The sequence below is a fragment of the Engystomops pustulosus genome, chromosome 2 (genome assembly GCF_040894005.1).
Source record: "Engystomops pustulosus chromosome 2, aEngPut4.maternal, whole genome shotgun sequence".
NCBI lineage: Eukaryota > Metazoa > Chordata > Amphibia > Anura > Leptodactylidae > Engystomops > Engystomops pustulosus.
In genome coordinates this window covers 213,440,132-213,458,694 of record NC_092412.1, presented here as the reverse complement: position 1 = coordinate 213,458,694, position 18,563 = coordinate 213,440,132, and the positions used below count along the sequence as shown (strand labels likewise).

The 18,563-nt window shown below is 40.8% G+C and overlaps 1 protein-coding gene across 2 annotated transcripts in view; it reads right to left on the bottom strand.

The window, feature by feature from the left end:
* STX1A (syntaxin 1A) overlaps positions 1–18,563 on the bottom strand; it is a 90,628-nt gene that overhangs the window by 21,212 nt on the left and 50,853 nt on the right. For both annotated transcript variants that reach the window (XM_072138065.1, XM_072138064.1), the window contains exons 2-3: positions 14,707–14,784; positions 13,639–13,738 (exon numbers count right to left, since the gene is read on the bottom strand). In XM_072138065.1, coding sequence (XP_071994166.1) covers positions 13,639–13,738; positions 14,707–14,784 — 178 coding nt within the window. The remainder of the gene's footprint in view (positions 1–13,638; positions 13,739–14,706; positions 14,785–18,563) is intronic.

Sequence of the window (18,563 nt, the reverse complement as noted above, 5' to 3'; positions counted from 1 at the left end):
ATAACGCTGGAAGACGGGGAAAGAGGGCAAGGAACATCTACAGGGTGAGAAACCATAATAACAAGTAATCTGAAATTACAGCCAGAAATTGTCCCATCCAAGAAGAAAGAAGGTTATTCAAGGACCACAGAATCACTTTCAGTCTAAAACAACGCTTGTCTTCTTAAATAGGTGGCTTTATGTAGAGGGAAGGCCAGAGAATGGAGCTCAAAAGCAAAGAACACAGATATTGGCAAATATTGTAGCAGCTCATTCCTATTCAAATGATAAGGTTTATTCAAAACCGTGTAGCCATTGACACCTCTGTAGAATATATAACTGGACAAGATTATAGCATAGCATTAGAGGACTTGTAAGGATTAAAAAGGTTTCCCATAATTTAAACACAACAGTATTAACCCCATTAATAAAATGGTCAAAGCTGCAGTGGTGTTGTAGGCAGCGTCTCTTATGCTTCCCAGACCTGTTACAACAAGTTGACAAGTTATCCCATTGACAGCTTAATCCTATTCAAAGGAATTGGGCTGAGCTGTAATACCCAGTACAATAATGCTATATACAGTGCTGTGCTTTGTAGGTCACCAGTGTTTCTTTCACTGTCAGGGCCTCTTCAAAACAGCCGATCGGTGGGGTTGGTACAATATTGATGGACCTATCTTAAGTATGGGTTAATAATATTTTATTTCTGCAGTCCCCTTTGAAGACGTTTTCAAATCCAGTAGGGGGGAATGTTCTTTTGGCCTATGTTGGGGATGTAAATACACAGTCATGGTTTTATTGTGATTTATGTTGAGATTTATTTACATTTAAATTGAAAACCGTAAATCTGAAAATGTGATTTCCATTATATCCATGGAGAAAAGTGGTTCTAGGTAGCTTTAGTAGATTTGGTAAAGCAGATTAAAGTTAACCTTTCCGAGACCACTAAACCACCAGAATGACTTTATAAAGTTGGCGTTTAGGGTCCAGAACATATTGAGCTAACCTTTGCCTGTTGGTGCACCAGAGAGAAAACCATGTGTAGATGTGGGTCTTGTGAGATGGGCCAGCATGAGCCTCCAAGCATGTGCAGTGTAACTGGAGAAGCCGAGGACAGTACACATTGGTTCACTGCATATTCCCTGAATACTGGATGACAATGTAGTAAAACAATGTGTACTACACAAGGCTTCACCATCCGTATTGCACATGCGCTGTAGACTTATCTCGCCAGACTCACTCCAGCTTTACACATGGTTTTCTCTCCGACCCAGCAACACACAAGCAGAGGTGAGCTCAATGGCCCCCATTTATCAACAGGGCCTCACTAATGTGCAAAGTGCGCCAGATTATTAAAGACGGATGCACAATTATGCTGGTGCACTCAGTTTACAATTATGTCGGGACTTCCGCACTGAAACGCCCCTTTAGGTGCACAGTTTTGGGTAGCGGCGGACACGGTGCAGCCGCATCACAAAACAGCTGCAAACGCATCATAAATAAATGTGAAATTCCCATACCGATTGGTAATTCTCTCTAAATTCCATGTGTTCCTAGGAGGAGTCTATTGGTATGTGTGAGTGTCTGATTGTCTACCGTCAAGGTTAATTGTGTTACAATAAGTAAATATTCTGATGTCCTTTCTGAAACAGAACCTGCATACCACATGTTCCCTACCCAAGATGTACCATGCTGATTATTGCTATATGACATTTGTTACTGCTGTAATGTGGTGTAGAAATAGACGTAGCCGGCTGTCTTGTTGATTGGTTTTGGTTTATTACATGTGAAAGCAGTTTGCACATGTATATATGTATATGCAAAATGCAGCTAAAAATTGCTGCCGCCAGTTTGATAAATGTGACCAATATGTTTGAGACCCTGAACCCCAGTCATACTGTTTTAGTACTTTCTTGTATTTGATGCAGAATTATAAATCTCATCCTGAACTCCGTACTGGAAACAGATATTCAAGCAGCTGCTCTGCTCAGTGCAAAGTGGTTCCGAATCATTACGGTACATCTGCTGAACTGTTAAACTTTTAAGTAAGTTTTGCAAGTCTGTGGTAGATAAACCATGGTGTAATCACAATGTGTAAAGTACAGAAGCAAGACTCATCCGCAGGTTACTCAAAAACTGTAGTACCGTATTTTTCGGACTATAAGGCGCACATAAAAACTTAGGATTTTCTTAGAAATCCAAAGTGCGCCTTATAGTCCGGTGCGCCCTATGTATGGAGGAGAGCAGCGGACCCTACTTACATAGGTCCCCGCTACCGGAGACCGCAGACAGCAGATCTCCGGCGGGAACTGCAGACCACGCGGCACGAACAACAGGCTAGCACGAACCAACTTCTGCCGTGTGGTCTGCAGTTCCTGCTGGAGATCTGCTGTCTCCGGTAGCGGGGACCTATGTAAGTAGGGTCCGCTGCCATCCTCCACCTGAAGAGACCCCCTTCCCCGCTCACCTCTCCGGTCTCCGCTCCGGTCGGTCTCCACTCCGGTCGGTCTCCACTCTGCCACGCCCCCGGACCTCTGCCACGCCCCCGACCCTGTGCCTTATAGTCCGATGCGCCTAATGGCCCGGAAAATACGGTATATATGATTCAAGTATATAAATGTCCTCTCCCCTCTTACTCGCAAACAGTGACAGAGCATTTTGTAGATACGAGATAGTTACCGTCTTCTGTCAAAATACTCAGGTTCAGCCAAGTCTAATGTCTATGGAGAATGTAAATGTTCCCTAACTTTCCAACAAACAATGCTACATGTCAATATAAATATACTTTGTAGTATATCTGATCATAGAAAAGTGCCACATACTTGGTTCTGAGACACTGAGACACTGAGTTGTCAAATTATATAGAAGCTCTATGGAGAATGGAGGGGGAGGAGTGAGTCACAGCAGTTCTAAAGAAGCTCTATGGAGAATGGAGGGGGAGGAGTGAGTCCCAGGAGCTAGATAGAAGCTCTATGGAGAATGGAGGGGGAGGAGTGAGTCACAGGAGCTATATAGAAGCTCTATGGACAATAGAGGGGAATGAGTGAGTCACAGCAGCTATATAGAAGCTCTATGGAGAATGGAGGGGGAGGAGTAAGCCACAGCAGCTATATAGAAGCTCTATGGAGAATGGAGGGGGAGGAGTGAGTAACAGCAGCTTTATAGAAGCTGAATGGAGGGGGAGGAATGAGCCACAGCAGCTATATAGAAGCTCTATGGAGAATGGAGGGGGAGGAGTGAGTTACAGCAGCTTTATAGAAGCTCTATGGAGAATGGAGGGGGAGGGGTGAATCACAGAAGCTATATAGAAGCTCTATGGAGAATGGATGGTATGAGTGAGTCACAGCAGCTATATAGAACCTCTATGGAGAATGAGGGGAATGAGTGAGTCACGGCCACTATATAGAAGCTCTATGGAGAATGGAGGGAGAGTGGTGAGTCACAGCAGCTATATAGAATCTCTATGGAGAATGGAGGGGGAGGAGTGAGTCACAGCTGCTATATAGAAGCTCTATGGGAAATGGAGGGGAGGAGTGAGTCACAACACTTAGGTCTCTGAGCTAAGAGGGCTGTAACTGATAAACAAAAAGGAAGAAATAAAAATAATATAATAATATCAGTGAATAGTATTCTTCCTCATGTGTATACTAAACTACTGACATATACAACATTGGTTAAAAGGTTAGATAAGTTTTATGCAATAAATGGTTTTCATTCACTGAAAGCAAACAGTTATCTTGAAAATAAAGAACGAGTTTTATCATATCATTGATTCCTTTTTTTTTTTTTTATTAAAGCCTATTTCACGTACTGAGCATCCATGTTTTATGCTGTATCAGTACAGTGTTTTTTTACTGTGTAATATCTTTTCATGTGATAAGTCTTAAATGTCCCCAGTTCTGTTAGAAACATTTGCATATTCCAGCAAAATTAATAATTAAAAAGTTTTTTTTTTTTATAAGCAGCACTTTAGTCGCCCTTTACGAATATAAGTCATAGAGCTTCTCCTTGTCACCCTTCAGCCAGGCAGACATGTCTTGGCTCAGCAACATTTCGAGGCCTGCAGATCATCCCTCAGAGAGAGGACGCTGCGTGGCCCAGCGGCAGTGCGTGGGTAGGATTGTAGCAGCTGGGTGCCTATTCTGTAATGTCGGGCCTCCCGCAGTGAGTCACAACCTCCCTGTGACATGCTCAGCAGCTGCCACCTGTACAAAGTCATGATTCACAGACACACACAAAGCCCTCGCCACCATCCAGCATAGGGAACACCCACCCCCAGCTTTGACACCGCACGCACCCCTCCCTTAATGAATGCACACTCATCCACTGCCTGGCTTGTGGAATCCTCTCCTGGCATTTCCATGCTTGCATTTAGGATAAAACAAAAATATGTTTTGATGTCTCAGAACAGAAATAAACAGCAACTGTTCTATCAGAGATAATCCTGAAGCGAGCGAAGGAGGAGGGTGACAGCAATGTGTGCTTTCATAGTCACGAATCAGAAGACGCATACAACTCCACACTACTGCCTCTGCCATGTCAGACCTACTAAGCTCAAGCAGCTTCCCATACAGCGGCCGCTCAGCCAACTGACTCTCCACATCTAATACTAGAATCCATTCACATAACAAACTAAGTTTATCCAAGTAAAAGTGTATGACTTTTTATAAACCATTATTCTAGGTGAATATTTCAAAAGGTGTAAAATATTTTGCTAGGATAGAAATAAATCTAGAGAGAGAATCATGGAGTAGAGTGAGACACAGACACGCACCGCTGGAGCTAAAGAGTAAGTTTCTATCTCACCCAGGAGTGAACCTGTTGTCGGAGGCTTCGCTTCCCTCTAGCGAAGATGATATATATAGCGAAGATGATATATAAGATGATATATTTTTTAAATATTGTACATTCAGTGTATCCCACCCTTGCTGAAATCAATTCTAAAGAGATGTTAGTGTTGGATTCTCCCAGATTCCTGAATTTGTTGTTGCCCTAAGGCGAGATACTCAACCTGCCTCATGGCAGATTAACCATTGTTCTCACCCCAAGTGTTGGATTTACATCCATATTGCTCAGTACTACTGTATAATGTGTTATATAATCAAGCAGAGGGTGAGAGAAAGTTCTATAGCAGATTCTCCTCGACTTTCTATTTGCAGTGTATTACAGACATAATATACACTCGAGTATAAGCCTAGTTTTTCAGCACAAAAAATGTGCTGAAAACCCAAACTCGGCTTATACACGAGTGAAAAAATATATCCAAACTCACCTTTCTGGCTTCCCCCGCTGCTGGCTATATACTAGGGGAAGGGGGCTAGCTATATACTGGGGCCGGGGCCTGGCTATATACTGGGGGATATGGGCTGGCAGGCTATATACTGGGGGGCGGGTGTTCATGGCTATATACTATGGGGGGCAAGCTGTGACCAATGCATTTCCCACCCTCGGCTTATACTCGAGTCAATAGGTTTTCCCAGGTTTTTGTGGTAAAATTAGGGGCCTGGGCTTATACTTGGGTCGGTTTATACTTGAGTACCGGTATATACGGTAGCAACCAGTCTCCACCAGCAACAGATCAACAACACCCAGTAAGTAGAGAAAGGGCATGCAAAGCCCAAAACTGCTAGAAAATGCAACATACACATCAGATACTAGTCAGGAATAGTATTGCACCTCACGTGCACACTCTATACTACTGATTGATGCAAAACATGGTAAAGTCAACATTTTCTGTGCCCTTGCTTGTGCAGTATTTAATACAGTACATTTACAGAAAGAATCTGATACTGTTTTTCATTTCAGTGATAACCACATGCAAATCCTAAAAGATTCAAAAATATTGCTTTAATAATAACAATTCCTTTATTTATATAGAGCACACAGATTACACAGCACTGCACAGAGCTTGCCAAATTAGTCCCTGTCCCTAATGGGGTTCACAATCTAATCAACATACCAGTATGTTTTGGAGTGTGGGAGGAAACCGGAGGACCCGGAGGAAACCCACACAAATACGGAGAGAACATACAAACTCTTTGCAGATGTTGACCCTGGGACTTTGAGATGCAATCATGGTTTTGAATTTAAATTAAAAAAAGTTACAAAAATTGTATTGTAAGAACTTATATTATATCCAAATAGACAGATCACTTGTATTGTAATGTTCAATGACTATTACAGACTCTTATTATTCAGTAAAACAATAATTAGGTCATTGTTACATTGTTGCCAATTGATAGAGTATTTTGGAAAACATTCCCAAAAATCTATTTGTATCACTTGTTACATTCTTAGCACTAAGTAATATTGAGGAATATAAAAATATACTTAGCAACTCCGACTACTCTTTATGCAACATTAGTACATTTCCCCATAAGGGCTTTTACCCCCTTCAAAGCTTAAACAGGCACAGCCTAGCAACCAAGATCTGCATATGTTAAACCGTGGAATGGGTCCCATGGTATCCAGTCTGCAGATGGTACCCAAGTGGAATGGAATTTAAATAATTCAAGTAGAAAATCATTGCATGAGTGTTGATGAGAGCAAAAACGGCAGAATATGGAAAGCAAACAATACATATTTGATGGAGCCAGACTGGAGAAAAAAATAATGTCTGGCCATTTTTTGTAAATCCGTCTGTGACAGATTCTGCCATTGATATAAATAAGGATCAATCTCCGAATATATTACATATTTTTCTATTCTAAAAAAAAAAATACTTCTATAGAATGTTCCATTCAGAAACAGCTCACAGAAGCAGATGTAAATGATATCTGAGTACCTGACAAGGCGGTATGTGTAAAATGGTAGCATACATCAGGGCCCGAGGCAAGACAGCCTCTCGCTTGGGAACATAGGGCTAGAAGAGCCTCAAAATCCAATTATACCTTTCAAAACGAGCAGGAGGAGGAAGTCTTCTCCGTCTCCAGCCTCCACATATAGTAGATGGAGCTCAGAGTATCCTGATGTAATTGGTAATAGTGACAACCAGAGACTCAGCCCCAACGACATGAGATCCCTCATTCATGGCGAGAGTCAAGAACCAAGAGACACAATGCACAAGTGAGTGCAAGCGAGTGATAGGCATACACAGGGCTGGAAATAAATGAATGTATAGCCAAACTCAAACGCAGCAATGAATGCTTCACCGACTTTCCATATGAGACTGTCAACCATTATCTATGTTCCTGAATCTTTCCCGACAGTAAAATACAATGGGAAGGATTAAAGAGGATATTTCTTGTTAACAGCTTGCCAACTGTTATTGTAAATCACCTACATGTTTGCAAAGCAACAGGATTACTAGATATCATTTTTATATTCTCAAAAAGGCGAGTTTTCAAATTTTTTATATTTTTGTAAGATTTTTTAAACATTAAACTATTGTACATGTACAAAATGTACATGGCGGCGATTGCAGTGCCTTCAGTTGCATGGGCATAGAAAAAGTTTTTAAACCTGTATGCGGGGGTGACCATAAAAGAAAACTCCTTAACCGAGAAACGTTTTGGATTTTCTCGTTGGAGACCCGAGTACCGAAGGGGTTAAATAAAAGACTTGACGTTATCTGCCAATATTGAAAATATGTGATGTCAGAATACAGGGTCAATAGCCTATGAACAACAGTTCTGTTCTCACTTATCCTCAAGGTTTTTTAATGCTCTAATGTTTTTAACATTATATTTTTTGTATATGTAGATGTGTTCAGATGGAACTCACGCAAATGATATTAGTGAGTCTCACCTGGGACGGGACCGGTCGTTTCCGTCCAAGGTCCGATCACGTGATGGCATACGCTACTATTTAAATCCATCAGTAGCACATCTCAAGTCAGCCATGAATAAGGGTAGAGTACCTACCCGAAACGCGTAGGCGATTATTCATTTACTCAAGTGATGACTCCATGTGATTTTTACACTGTCTATTGATGTGAACAATAAAGAATACCTGCTTTTACTCAAAAACGCAAGTGGATCTGTGTTCATGAGCTGGACATGGCGTTTTCAAGTTACTTACAATCCTAGGGAGGTGGAATAGAGTCCGTGCTATACTGATCCACGTGGGTCCATAATCAACGATCCAGGTGAGCTGACACTATCGTTGCTGTTGACATTATTAAACTATTGTTGGGTACTGCATGGTTCTCTCTAGAGGTACTTCATGGTCAAACACCAATTTCCCTTTCTTGAGTGTTTGGTTGGACTGGACAACAACTTGGGTAGGGGGTGTGTTTGAGGTTTTCTGGGGTTGTGGGTGTGATAATATTATTGTGTTCTCTATTATTCTGCTCTCCTTTCAGAATGTATCTTACAGTTTACAAAATGTAAAAAAATAAAACAATAAAAAAAAAGTTTAATGAAAAAAAATAATTGTTGAGCTAGGCAGTGATTTATAGGAGCCATCTCCCCGAGTAACCTCTCAGATACTGTGGTCATTATTGACAGAGGACTCTCTCTCAGGACCACCAAACAACTGCAGTGGGGATTCCCATTATACTCTCAGTTTTAGGAGACCATAACCTTTTGGGAGACCTGCCATGTTTTGTTCCCCATAGACTTCATTCGACATCTGTTATTTATAGTAAAAAAAAAAAGGTAGGGGATTGCTGCGCTTTTTTCTGCTATTCATAACAGTGTAACAAAACCCGCCAAACGCAAGTGTGAACTGCGCCTTACCCAGGATCGGCATCCTTAATCCCAATTAGAAGGTTGGTGTGATGGGGCTATCTGAGGTCTGAGGGGGCCTCCACCTTCTGACTAACCTTACAGACGCTGCAGTGCCGGATGGCTTAAATATTCATGATTAGAGGTGCAGGGAGGTGTTAGGAGTGTAGCACACCTAGAACAAACACTTATGGTGTGGACAGAATATCTGTGGGAGCTATGGAGCTAAGAATGCTGAATGATTTTTTTGCATCCAAACATCTGAGCGGACATTTATGATAGCTAAAACTTTGTTTTCAGCTATCCCTGATGACCCTCTCATATGTATTTACATACTTAGTATCATGGGTTATGAATAGGGAGAGGTTAGTAAGCTGCTTTCAGACACTTCTGGTGGAGGTCTATTTGACCCCCCCCCCCCAAAAAAAAATAGTTAGTTGCATTGCACAGCCAGTTCCTTCTGCCACTCAATATCTTAAATTTGTGAAGAGTCTGATCACCACCATAATATTTGATGGCCAACCGGCTCTACTGATATTGATCTAAAGAGTAACAAAACCATTGAAGCTAATTTCTGAAATTGATACAGCAGGTGATAATAGTAAACTGTAATATACTTTATTCACCAAAACGGCTTTTCTGTGCCCTTTTCTGCTCTTTCTCCTGTAGTGAGTAGCATATCTGAAAGCCTTCTGAGGTCCATCCACTTTAGACAGATCTGGAGGCTAATAATTAACTCTTTCTAGCATATTTCCCTTCATGATTCAGCCCTATGAGCAGATTGGGCTATACAGGTTTTTAAACAATTAAATCATTAGACACTTTATCAGGTTCCCTTATCTCTCAGCCGTCAGTGGATACAGGACAGAAACCTGATATACACAAACTGCTTAATAAGGCAGAGGAAAAAGAAGGACAGAGGAACATATTTCTTTCATGAAGTATTTAGAAAAGTTCACCAATATCATCAGCACTGTTCATTTATGAAATCTTGTTGAAAGTTTTAGGCTATAGCCGATGCGTGGCAAGGGTCGAGATGCCACCAACGGTCTCTATAAACAATCACAGACAAGGCAGTGGCACGGGAAGGTCAAGGGAAGCACTGGAGGAGGTAAGTATAAATGGTGTATTGTTTTTATAGCTCTCCAGCCATACATAACATTTTTAAAGGACATCTTCCACCAGGATGAAGGATTATAAACCAAGCACACGTACATGCTGGTGCGTGTCCTCTCTGACAGGATCTAGACTTCTTTTAGTTTCTTATGTTCTGGTTTCTAACAAAAAAGGCTTTTAACATTATACAAATGAGCCTGAGGGGTCATTTGCATTATTGTTTAAGCCTTTTTTCTTAAAGACAAGGGCATAGGAAGCTTAAAGAAGAGCAGATCCTGTCAGAGGGGGCACACATCAGCATTTACGTGTGCTTGGTTTATAATCCTTCATCCTGGTGGTAGATGTCCTTTAAACTAGCTAGTCATAGGTCGGTAACTTCTGGCATAGTATAGAATTTTCCCAAACCTTATGATCATTTAATTCATTCAGCAATTGATTCTTAATGAGCTCATTGACTACTGTATCATTTTTAAAGGGAAAAAGTTACAAATACACATAGAAAGCTGACATTAATAGATTGGTCCTAATATTTCCCATGATGCAAGACACCACTCATGGTAAGACTCTGAAGCGGTACCAGCCTGACAAACACAACGCATCCATTTACTATTGTAGTGAAATCGGGGCTAGAAGACAATAAAAAAGCTCTGAACGATTGTGATGTACAACAAACACCACACACTAGTAATAGAAGGGTTGGATTATTCACCTTCTCAGCAGTAAGAATACAATCCATTACCCCTGAAATGGGTTTTTGCTGTGCAACAAAACAAGAAAATCTGCTCCTTTGTGTTCTAGTAAGACAAATAAATTATACACGGTTGCCCACACAAAAAATGTCAGCTCACAAGTCTTGCTTAAATACTTTCCTCTGGCACCAAGAAAGGTAACTTAACTAAACAAAAGCTCCAGAAAGTTCTTGTTGCTTCAATGGATGGCAAGTTATTTTCTTGTCAATTGTGCAGAATTGGGTAATTGTTTTTCCACTACCTGTGTCGACTAGGTTGACCTCCAGAAGAGCCGGAGTAATGTGTAGCTGAATGTGAATCACAGCTCAATGGCTCTACCTACATCTCATCAATTTATCCGTTATGTTCTGAGATTTACGGATACTAACAATTTCTCTAAAACACCGGCATCAGCTGACATTTACAAGTGAATTGTTACTATGCTGCCAGCGGAAAAAGACTCCTATTTGGAATATCTGCATTAAAATGTAATAATAATAATTCCTTTATTAATATAGCGCACACAAATTACACCGCGCTGCACGGAGCTGCCAGATATATGTTGGCCATAAAGCAATTCCTCTCTATTCAGCCATATGCTTGCATACTCAGCTCAATGTGAACCTATAAGGATTTAATATGGGGAAGGAGAAGCTACTGCCAGACATCTCCTCAAAGAACAAAAGCCATGCCTATATGGTAAGGCAGCCATAGTCAGCAGATGTGACATTAAATGGGTTTTACACCATTTACCATCACTATAAGAAGAGTGTCAGACCCCTGTCCATCAGCTATTTGAAGACCACATTACATACTTGCTAGTGTATGCAGAAGAGATATTTCCAGATGTGGAAACATGATCTGCATTTGTAGTATATTTTACGTATGAAGGTCTGAATACATAAAGGAAATGTAATGAACCTTCATACATTTCCTCAGGGAGATTTTTCTTTATCCCAACAACTATAAAACTGACACATAATAGATTCAGCACAGTAGATGTTTGCCAAAGGAGCAGACGGATCAATATTAAAGTGTATGTACAAGATATTGCTGCAATGAATGCAAATGAAGGAAACCTATGATATTATACAAGGGCATTTATGGAAGTTAAAGGAAACCTACCACCAGGATGAAGTATTGTAAATCAAACACACTGACATGCTGGTGTAGGTCCCCTGTGCCAGGATCTGCTCTTCTTTAAGCTTCGTATGATCTTGTTTTTATAAAACAAGGCTTTTAACATTATGCAAATGATTCTGAGGGGCTCCTGGCTCCATAGGTTTTAATGGAGCCTGCAGCTCCTCAGTTTCATTTGCATAATTTTAAAGTCTTTTTTTTCTTACAAATAAGGTCAAAGGAAGCTTAAAGAGGAGCAGATCCTGCCAGAGGGGGCACACACCGGTATGTCGGTGTGCTTGGTTTACAATACTTCATCCTGGTGGTAGATGTCCTTTATTAGTAATGTGTAATTTGTAATGTGTGGGGGCAAGGTATAAGATAATTTATCTAAATATTTTCCTTAAAAGTTCTGCACGGCTTTATTGATATGTAAATTAAAGCCTCATTTCTAACACCTTATCAGCCAAAGATTCCTGACCAAAATACAGCCAGGGAAGTCCATGAGAAATCTTCCAGAAAATTAGCATGACAGGTTCACTTAATTAAAAACTATGATTAAAAATCATTGCCCATATTCCTAGATGGTTCCTTTCCACAACTACGATGTTACAGAAATCAGGTATATCCAGCTCACCTGATGTGAGTCCTGCATATTTAAATTTATTTGCATTGCCCTTCCCCCATTGTTCCTGTTTGACAGGCTATGATATTCTGCTGTATAGAGAGCTCTTTTACATCACTGGGCACTTAAAGTCATGTGACAAGGATGACATCATCTAAGGTCCTGTAACATTTGTAACATCTAACCCATGTATGTATCTGATCATATGAAATCACAACATGCCTCCATGGAGGATGAGGAGGAGTAGAAGTCCATGAAGGCTGCTGTGATTTCATTCGATCAGATATATGCATGGTGTACTGTTTGCTAATGTTAGTAGGCTAAAGGACCTGTAATGATGTCACTCTGGTCACAAGACATACTAAAAGTTGGGAGGGGCTGGCCAAGGAGGACAAGCCTTCTAAATTGCCAAGGAATATGAGATATAGTTGACTTAGGTGGATGCAAGGGAAACTTTTTTAGCTAAACACAGGGTGTCAGTTAATTATTAGGGCTCTATGGGAACCTGTCACTAGCTGTATTCTGTATGTGAAAATGTTGTGACAGGTTCTGTTTAAGTTTGTATTCATGAATACTATCATAAGGTCCTGGGAGGTAAACTGGTCATGGACAGTGAGGATCACATGATCCTCCATCTGCAGCCATTTTCTGAGGTCTTAGGACTTACAATTCTGACTTCTATGTAATGTAATGAATAGGCAGGTGTGTAAAACGGAGTTTCTCCCAAGCGCCATATTTAGTTCATGTCAAGAAGGATACAAGTCACACCCTCAATGCCTTATTTCAAGTCCAATACATGTGATCACATTACAGCAGATTTAGTTCGATAGACCTGATGTGTGAGTCCACTCGCCTGCAACATTTTGGGGATCTTCCAATTTTTGAAGCATGAGATACATTGTTGGATTAGTCTTCTGCTGCACCAGATTTATCAGTATCTGATGCTGGATGATAAATCTGGTGTAGTTTAAGACTGTCTAGTAATAATAATTGCACAATCTATATGTTGACCTAATCATAAGATTCTGATGTTTTTCTTAATTTTTGCTGCACACCCCATTTCATGTTTAAGTGTCTACTCCTACAATAAACGTGGTGCAAGCCATTTCCAACAATTTTTGGAATAAATCACTACATAACGAGTATTCTGACATTAACAGATTGATCAACCTACCACACTGGGCTCTGGAAGTCGAGGATACTAGCTCCTATTTCGGGCTGTTCCACCCAAGAGCACATGAAAGTGGGGTTTTTGATCTTGAATTCCATGTCCAAAAATTTTTGGTGGGTGAAATAACAAACATTTCATACTGAAAGAATCTTGATGCTGAAGACGGCTAAATCAGAATTTTCAAGAGATGTTCTATACATTCTTGTAAATGTGTCATAATGAAGAGGTACTTACTCTCATCTGGGTTGGGAGAGGCAAGGATAGCGCTGTGCTTTCTTTTTACTTCCTCCACATTCTCAGATATCTTGTCAATGAAACCTCTGATCTCCTCCACCTGAAAATTTATGGATGGATTTAGGGATCTTCTCAAAATACAGTAGCAGAAATGTAAGTGAAGAAATGATGGGATGGAGAGGGTTAAGCTTTAGATGTTAGAGAACATCTACACGGCCTGGATACCAAGTGGAATGTGTGATAGATCCTTTTTTACAAAAAAATTACCGTATATACTCGAGTACAACCGTAACCATAGGTCCTCTTCTGCTTCTGATGCTCCTGGGTCCTTCGGATCATCCTCGTGTTCTTCCGCTCCTCTTCGTCTCGTTCCGCTCCTCTTCGTGTCCCCATGTGGTACGAGCGGCTCACAAACAATGACGTCGACAAGCGGCTGACGTCATTCTGTGTGTCGGCTGAGCACGAAGACCCGAAGAGGAGCCAAAGAGGAGCAGAGGAACCCGAAGAGGACCAAAGGACCTGAGGAGGCATCGAAAGCAGGATAGGACCTACCGGGGATATCGGAAAGGTGAGCACAGTGGGGTTTTTTTTACCACAGGGGGCAGGCTGGCTATACACTACAGGGTGGCTGGCAGGCTGGCTATACACTACAGGGTGGCTGGCAGGCTGGCTATACACTACAGGGTGGCTGGCAGGCTATACACTACAGGGTGGCTGGCAGGCTATACACTACAGGGTGGCTGGCAGGCTATACACTACAGGGTGGCTGGCAGGCTGGGAGACTGATCAATGCATTTCCCACCCTCGGCTTATACTCGAGTCAAGAGGGTTTTCCCATTTTTGTGGCTTATATTTGGGTTGGCTTATACTCGAGTATATACAGCAATTAAAATGTAATCTTTAGAATTGAATTATTTATCATAGTCATTCAGTCTTGAGAAATCATTTTTATTTCATTTCGCTCATGATGAATAAACGAAACCCCTACAAAGTCATAAAGAAGCCCATATATCATGAAAAGTAATGCTCTTCTTGACAGACAGATTGAATATGCATATAACAATATACCTGTTCGAAGAATTCATCCATGAAGCGGTCTCGATCCAAGCTGACAGCCACTTCATCATCTTCATCACTGTCTTTAGCCTACAAGACAAGCAGTTTTTGGATTACTTCTCAGAACCTGCTGCTGCTGAAAATTAATGCTGTATATTCCTTAGAAATGTATAGCTTAGTATATGTATATCAGCTTAGTATGTATATAGCTTAGTATGTATACACTGCAGTGTGCAGTGACTTTCGGGCCGGTTGCGGGCGGAGTTTTAGGGGAGGGACGGGAGCGGGCAGGAAATCAGCCCTCCTGCTGATCAATTTTCCCCCCGTGGATGCGCTGAATAAAATAAATAAATAAATAAACTCTGCGTTCCTCCAGCTGATCACTGCAGCGCACACGGAGTAAGGTGCCCAGCGCTGGCAGTGTAATTACGCTTACCGCCCTGTGCGCTGCAGTGATCAGTGTGACAGAGGAGGCAGTGTCAGCGCCCTGCTCTGTCATGGCTGTTAGCAGTATCGGAGCGTGGCTCCTATACTGCTAACAGCCAAGACAACCAGGTGTGGACAGTGGTTGTCCGCACCTGGCAGTGGTTGGGAGGATGGGGCGCGTGCCAGCAGTGAGGGCTGCCATAGGTTCGCCACCACTGCCCTAGGTTAAAGGTGCACTATATCTAAATCCTATAATATAATGGAGATAAAATATTGTGCTCATTTTTTTTATACTCCAAGACAACCTCTAATGAAATACCATACATACCTGGAGACTATCCCTCAGGGCCTCATGGAACTTCACAGATGTAAATTGGGCATCCAGAAGATCCTCATGTTATGCTTGAAACAGTGATCCTATTTATTATAGCTATAATTCCAGTTTTGAAATAAGTGGTTTCAGAAATATATAGGTCAGTAAAGTACTTTATTAGAACCCTGGTTACATCCTTTATGTCAGTCACTACAGTCCTCTGTGGAATCTTAAAGGGAACCTGTCACCAGGGACCTAATTTTCACTAAAGACAGCTGGCAGAAACCCATCTTATGACTTTCTTCTTTCTCTAAGCATGTGCAATACAATATAGTTGTATGTTTTAACTCACCTGGCTTCCTGATGAAATTGTCTGTTTAGTGCCCCAAAGGTGGGGGCTAAGAGCTGAGGAGTGAGCAGCGCAGACAAGTCACATGCTTTAAAAAAAAACAAAAAAAAACAAAGCCATCCCTTGGGAACTAAACAGAGGATTTTGTCAGGAATCCAGGTTTTATCAAAATGTGAGGTAACCAGGAACATGGCATGTAAAAATGTATTGCTTCATTGTTAATGCTGGGGTCTTATCTTTTCCTGTGTCTATGTACAATACTGCTGCTGCCTCTTCCCTGTTCTATGTTTGGAGAAGTGGCTGTGTTATCTATTACAGCATCTTCCCTCTGGATGCTTTAAAGGGAAAAGTGTTATTGTATTATTGTACATTCTAAAAATAAAAATACATACTAATAAAACAACTTATCGCAAATTTGTTAAGGGAGTATAGAGAGGGTTCATGGGTTAAGCCGTTTCCACGCAACCTGGTTTTTGCTGCGTATTGCAGCAAACACCTACCGGTAACACACAGGACCGGTGCTGGCACCAAGTGTGGGTTTTAACCCCTTGACTGCTGCTGGTAAAGCCACTGGTGACAGTGAAAAGCTTCTAGCATATAGGCGTAACCACATTGGCTTTGATTGTCCCTACCCCATGATGTAATTGGGCAGTGACAAACAGTTGACGTTATAAGAATTTATCTTATTGCAATTCATCTTGCAAAAAAATGACACCTTTAACACCTCTGTACACTGAAGTATGAAAAAGTTATTACTAACATTTTATTTTGTACCAAATGTTTTAATTTTTAAATTTGGTATCCCTGTGATCATGCCAATCAGGAGATTTATCATCTGGGGGTGCACCGTGAAAGCCCACAAGAAAATGGCTCATGTTCACGTTTTTTCCCACTTCCCAGTACAAGTCGGTAAACATTTAATTGTTATGAAAATCACCTGAAGTTCAACTTCTGCTCAACCAGAGGTCTATCAGGAAAAATAAAAACATACACAATGCAGACACTGTCCTTAATCGGATTTGGTTCGAGCAACCCTGGATTGCAAGACAACCATGCTAAGCACTTTAACTTGATAAAGATCAGGTTTAACTTGACAAGTTGCATTATTGTTGTCAAAATTGACTGGAGGTCAATGAAGTTCAAGTGGAGGTCCAGCAAGTTTAACTCATGGTAGGTCATATTCAAGTGACGGTCAATTCAAGTTCAATGTAAAGATTGTAAAAATTAAACTAGAGGTCAATCAAGTTCACCTGCTACATTGTTAACCTCACAGTGAGCTAATGGTTTGATTACTCCTTCAGCAAATTAAACAACTTCCTTTGATGTGTGTAGGCGACAGATACTGTACATCTTTAGGGAAACTACTCAAGAATGAAACTCATTCTCTAATTCACGGTTATTAACAGATATAATTCCAACCTGTCTATCAGTCCTGGTGTTTATAATTTTGGTCCCTGTAAATCTTATGACTATGGTCAAATTCTTCCCATGAATAGCTTCTCTTGTCTGCATACTGCAGTGCTCTCTGCATCCTGCCCCTCCACCTTGCATTACAAGACCTCCGCAGAAGCAGTTCCTGCCAGCAAGCAGCAGTGTGTAGAGACTTACTCTACTAGCTACAGACAGATAAAGTCTTGAACTGGGACAAAGGGATATAGCAGAGCTGACTCTGTATGTGTTATAAATGAGTTAACAGAGCTACAAGTGTCATTGTGTTTTAGTAGAATGTTCAGAAGCTATGAATAGTGTAGATAAACCCTGAACCCTGATGATCTAAGCACATTGTCAGCATTCAGCATCTGATAGCACAGAGTAATCATGAAGTATCTGCTTAGAAAGTCCCAGCCCACACTCTGGAATCATACACACTGACCATCACCGAGTTATAAAACTCAATAAAAATGAGTAAAACTGTAAAGTAAGGTGGTTAAAAACAATCTTTACGTCACTAGGGGGTTAAAATTTGAGAACTTTCTTTCATGGGCAAACCCCTTTAAGGACAGCCAACTTACAGACGACCATAGTTACAGACGGACCCCTCTGCCCACTATGACCTCTGGTGAAGCTCTCTGGATGCTTTTCTTTAGTCCCAGGCTGCAATGCTCAGCTGTAAGGTGTCTGTAATGAAGCTTTATTGATAATCCTTGTTCCCATGACAGCACAAAACTTTGAAAATCATTTTTTCCCAGTCTGGACTTAAATAGTGAAAATATACCGTTTTCGACTTACATACAAATTGAACTTAAGAACAAACCAATCTTGTAAGTAACTTAGGGACTGCCTGTAATGACTTTTGGTTTTTACTTGGCCATAAACGTCAACATTAACATAAATAAACACTTGAAAAAGGTCTCTCTGTAATGACTCTGTATAATACATGAGTCTCACTTTTGGAATTGAATTACTGAAATTTTTTTTACTTATACTATAATTTATTGAGAAGCACTTGCATCTGTTGCTGAGCATTTTAATACGATATGACGATCTTCATATGCCTCCTACGGTGACCTTGACATTGAATTAACTTTCAACTGAGACATCTCAAGCAATTCTGTCTATTCTAATAAATTGAGGCTCAAGGCTAGATCTGGCCAAATTATAAGGAATGATCCAGTAGGCCCCAAGCCTGTGTGAGCATCATTGCAATGCTTGAAGATAACTAGTAAATTATTTTACTTTAGAAAAATTATATAGTGACCTTACATTGTACTTTGATGTAAAAAGCTTGTTGTAGTATACATTTATGTGCTTGTGGTTATTTGAGAGGGAACCTTTCATCAG